General features: G+C 44.8%; 1 protein-coding gene across 1 annotated transcript; it reads left to right on the top strand.

Annotated features, from left to right (window-relative positions):
* Nucleotides 1–468: 468 nt before the first annotated feature.
* LOC308154630 (sororin-like) lies at nt 469–1,311 on the top strand (the record flags this gene model as incomplete). Its single annotated transcript, XM_080527797.1, has 2 exons — nt 469–624; nt 787–1,311. The coding sequence occupies 2 exons, from the start codon at nt 469–471 to the stop codon at nt 1,309–1,311; spliced, it is 681 nt and encodes a 226-aa protein (XP_080383923.1).
* Nucleotides 1,312–2,657: the final 1,346 nt, after the last annotated feature.

The raw sequence follows: 2,657 nt of genomic DNA, 5'->3' as shown, positions 1-2,657 counted from the left end.
AAGGAAGAAAAGACAGACAGAAACACAGAAAGAGAACATCTGTGACTACATAAAACAACCTGAGAAGTTAGTGGGCCAGAGGGTGCAACACAACTGCTGCGAAGAAAAGGATTCAGCAATATATATTATATGTAAACAGTGTAGTGATGGTCTTTCTGGCTTGAGTGGGTACTACCAGACGGACGAAGACTCTCCAGTGGCGGCTGGCCAATAAAGGGCGCTAGGGCGCCGCCCCCACCTTCCAACGCAGCCCCACTTCCAGTTGCTACTTGTGTTGCTGTTGTGTTGTGTTGCTACTTGTGTGCTACTTATGGATAGCGATCCATTCGCTATCCATCGCGATGCGATTTGAACTCGTTTCATCGTAGATAGATTTGCCTTGTGTGTCAGATGCAAATTGATCAATATAAACTTGTGCTATCGTTTATTGGTAGCTGATGTCATTTGCATAGTTGGACAACAGACAGAATGAGCAACGAAACACCCCGACCCGTTTTGACCGATTCTAACAGCGCACCACGGAGGCGGTCTCCGCGGTTGTCTGCTCCTGTCGTCAACTCGACTCCTTCAGTTGCAGTGAAACGCTCCATTACTGTGAGGAAGCTTGCACCGAGGAAAACACAGGTGCTCTCGGAGGACAACAAAGAAAATGCTTTGAGATTGTCTGAAGGCAATGGGCAGAAGAAGGCAAAGATTTCCACCCCAAGACCTGTCCATGTTCCTCCACCAAAGACCACCATGCCCTCTCCTATCCTGGCCACCTGTCCCCCTCAGTCCCACACTTTCTTTCAGGTGCTCTCGGAGGACAACAAAGAAAATGCACAGAGATTGTCTGAAGGTAATGGGCAGAAGAAGGCAAAGATTTCCACCCCAAGACCTGTCCATGTTCCTCCACCAAAGACCACCATGCCCTCTCCTATCCTGGCCCCCGCTCCTATCCTGGCCACCTGTCCCCCTCAGTCCCACACTTCAACAGACCCCCAGGACTCAGTGTGGTCAGAGAAGGTCCGGCGATCCTACAGCCGGCTAAGCCAAGGGGAGCATTCCTTCAACAGTCCCCAGTCACCAGCTCACCAGCGTCGTGAAACCTTTTTTGGGTTTGAGCAGATGCGGACTCCTGAGGTGTTTAAGAAGGTGGAGCAGTCCAGGTCACAGTTCTATGAGTCACTCTGTGATGTGACCGTGGTAAAGGAGAAGAAGAAGAGGAGGAAGAGGATTCCCGAGTTAAATCTGGCAGAGCTAGACAATCTTGCTTCTAAAATGAATGCAGATTTTGAAGAGGCGGAAGGATTTGAGTTGGTGGTGGAATAATCTCCTGGGTCATCCACGAAGAGAAATGGCTTCCTTCCTCCAAATGTTAATGTATTGTTTTATGTTTGATGTTTGATTTGAAATTTGTTGAGTTAAAGTAGGATCAATAATATAGAATAAACCATACAGATTTGATGCATACTTACAACATTAGGTTTTCTATCAAATTAAAACGATGTGATTCATTTAGTGATCACCAATATTGTTTTAATATTAGTTGCTGTATTTGAGATTGTCTCATGTCTTTATGTTGATGTTGTCAGTTTTCCTTAGGTATGTGTTATTTTTGAGATATGTGGTGCTGAATTGTTCAAGGGAAATAATTCTGGCATGATGAGCACCACTTTTATTCACATTTAAAGTTGTCTGAATTCCAGAGCATATCCTCTGGTGTTGCATATGAGCGACAATATTCAATATTCAATGTTCAATTATTGCTGATGGGTATTGTTTTGCTCTGGCTCAGTGTGCCACCGTATAATGATTTGAATTTGTGAGGTCCCAACTAATGACATTCATTCATCATTATCGTTTATTCTGTTTTGCTGTGGTTTCAATCAAACAATGAATGCTTATATTTTAACGATTCCTCTTCAATTTATATGTGAGATTGTAGTGACCGCTCGTTAGTGAGCAGAGTATTCGTAATTCACGGCGTTCCAGCCTGTACAAAGCACTGTTGATATGTTTGTGTTTACTCAATCACCCAGGTTGCTTAGCGGGTGATATGACGGGATATAAGTGGGACAAAGATGGATGAATGTTGTTGTTGTCAGTACGCATGCAGAGAGTGAGAATAAAGCACATGATTGTTTTTCTACCGGCAAACCGACTACATCGTCCAGTTATTGCCGTCACTCCTACATTGGTGACCCTGACATTCTCTCGAACGTTTTCAGAGATCATTTGAACATGACAACAAACGCAGTTTCACTCAAGCTGCCCGTTTTTTGGGAACAAAATGCCAACGCATGGTTTGCACAAGCTGAAGCTCAATTCGCCCTCAGGGATATTACCGTGGATCATACCAAATACTACTACGTGGTAGCAGCTTTAACCAATTCAACGGCAGCGAGAGTGGTGAGTCTTATTGAAAACCCACCGGCACAGCACAAATATGTTACCTTGAAGGCGCACCTCATAGATACGTTTTGTTTGTCTGAATCTGAACGTGCACGCCAGCTCCTCTCTCTCCCTGGGCTCGGTGACACGAAACCCTCTGAACTGATGGACCACATGCTAGCTCTGCTGGGCGACCATCAGCCGTGTTTTCTTTTTAAAGAGCTTTTTCTGCAACAGTTACCAGACCAGGTTCGTTTTTCAATGGCTAATTCCATCAAAACAGA

The sequence above is a fragment of the Nansenia antarctica genome (genome assembly GCF_963989245.1).
Source record: "Nansenia antarctica genome assembly, chromosome: 3".
Lineage (NCBI taxonomy): Eukaryota > Metazoa > Chordata > Actinopteri > Argentiniformes > Microstomatidae > Nansenia > Nansenia antarctica.
The sequence above is the reverse complement of the archived record's forward strand: the minus strand, read 5'-3'. Positions and strand labels throughout refer to the sequence as shown.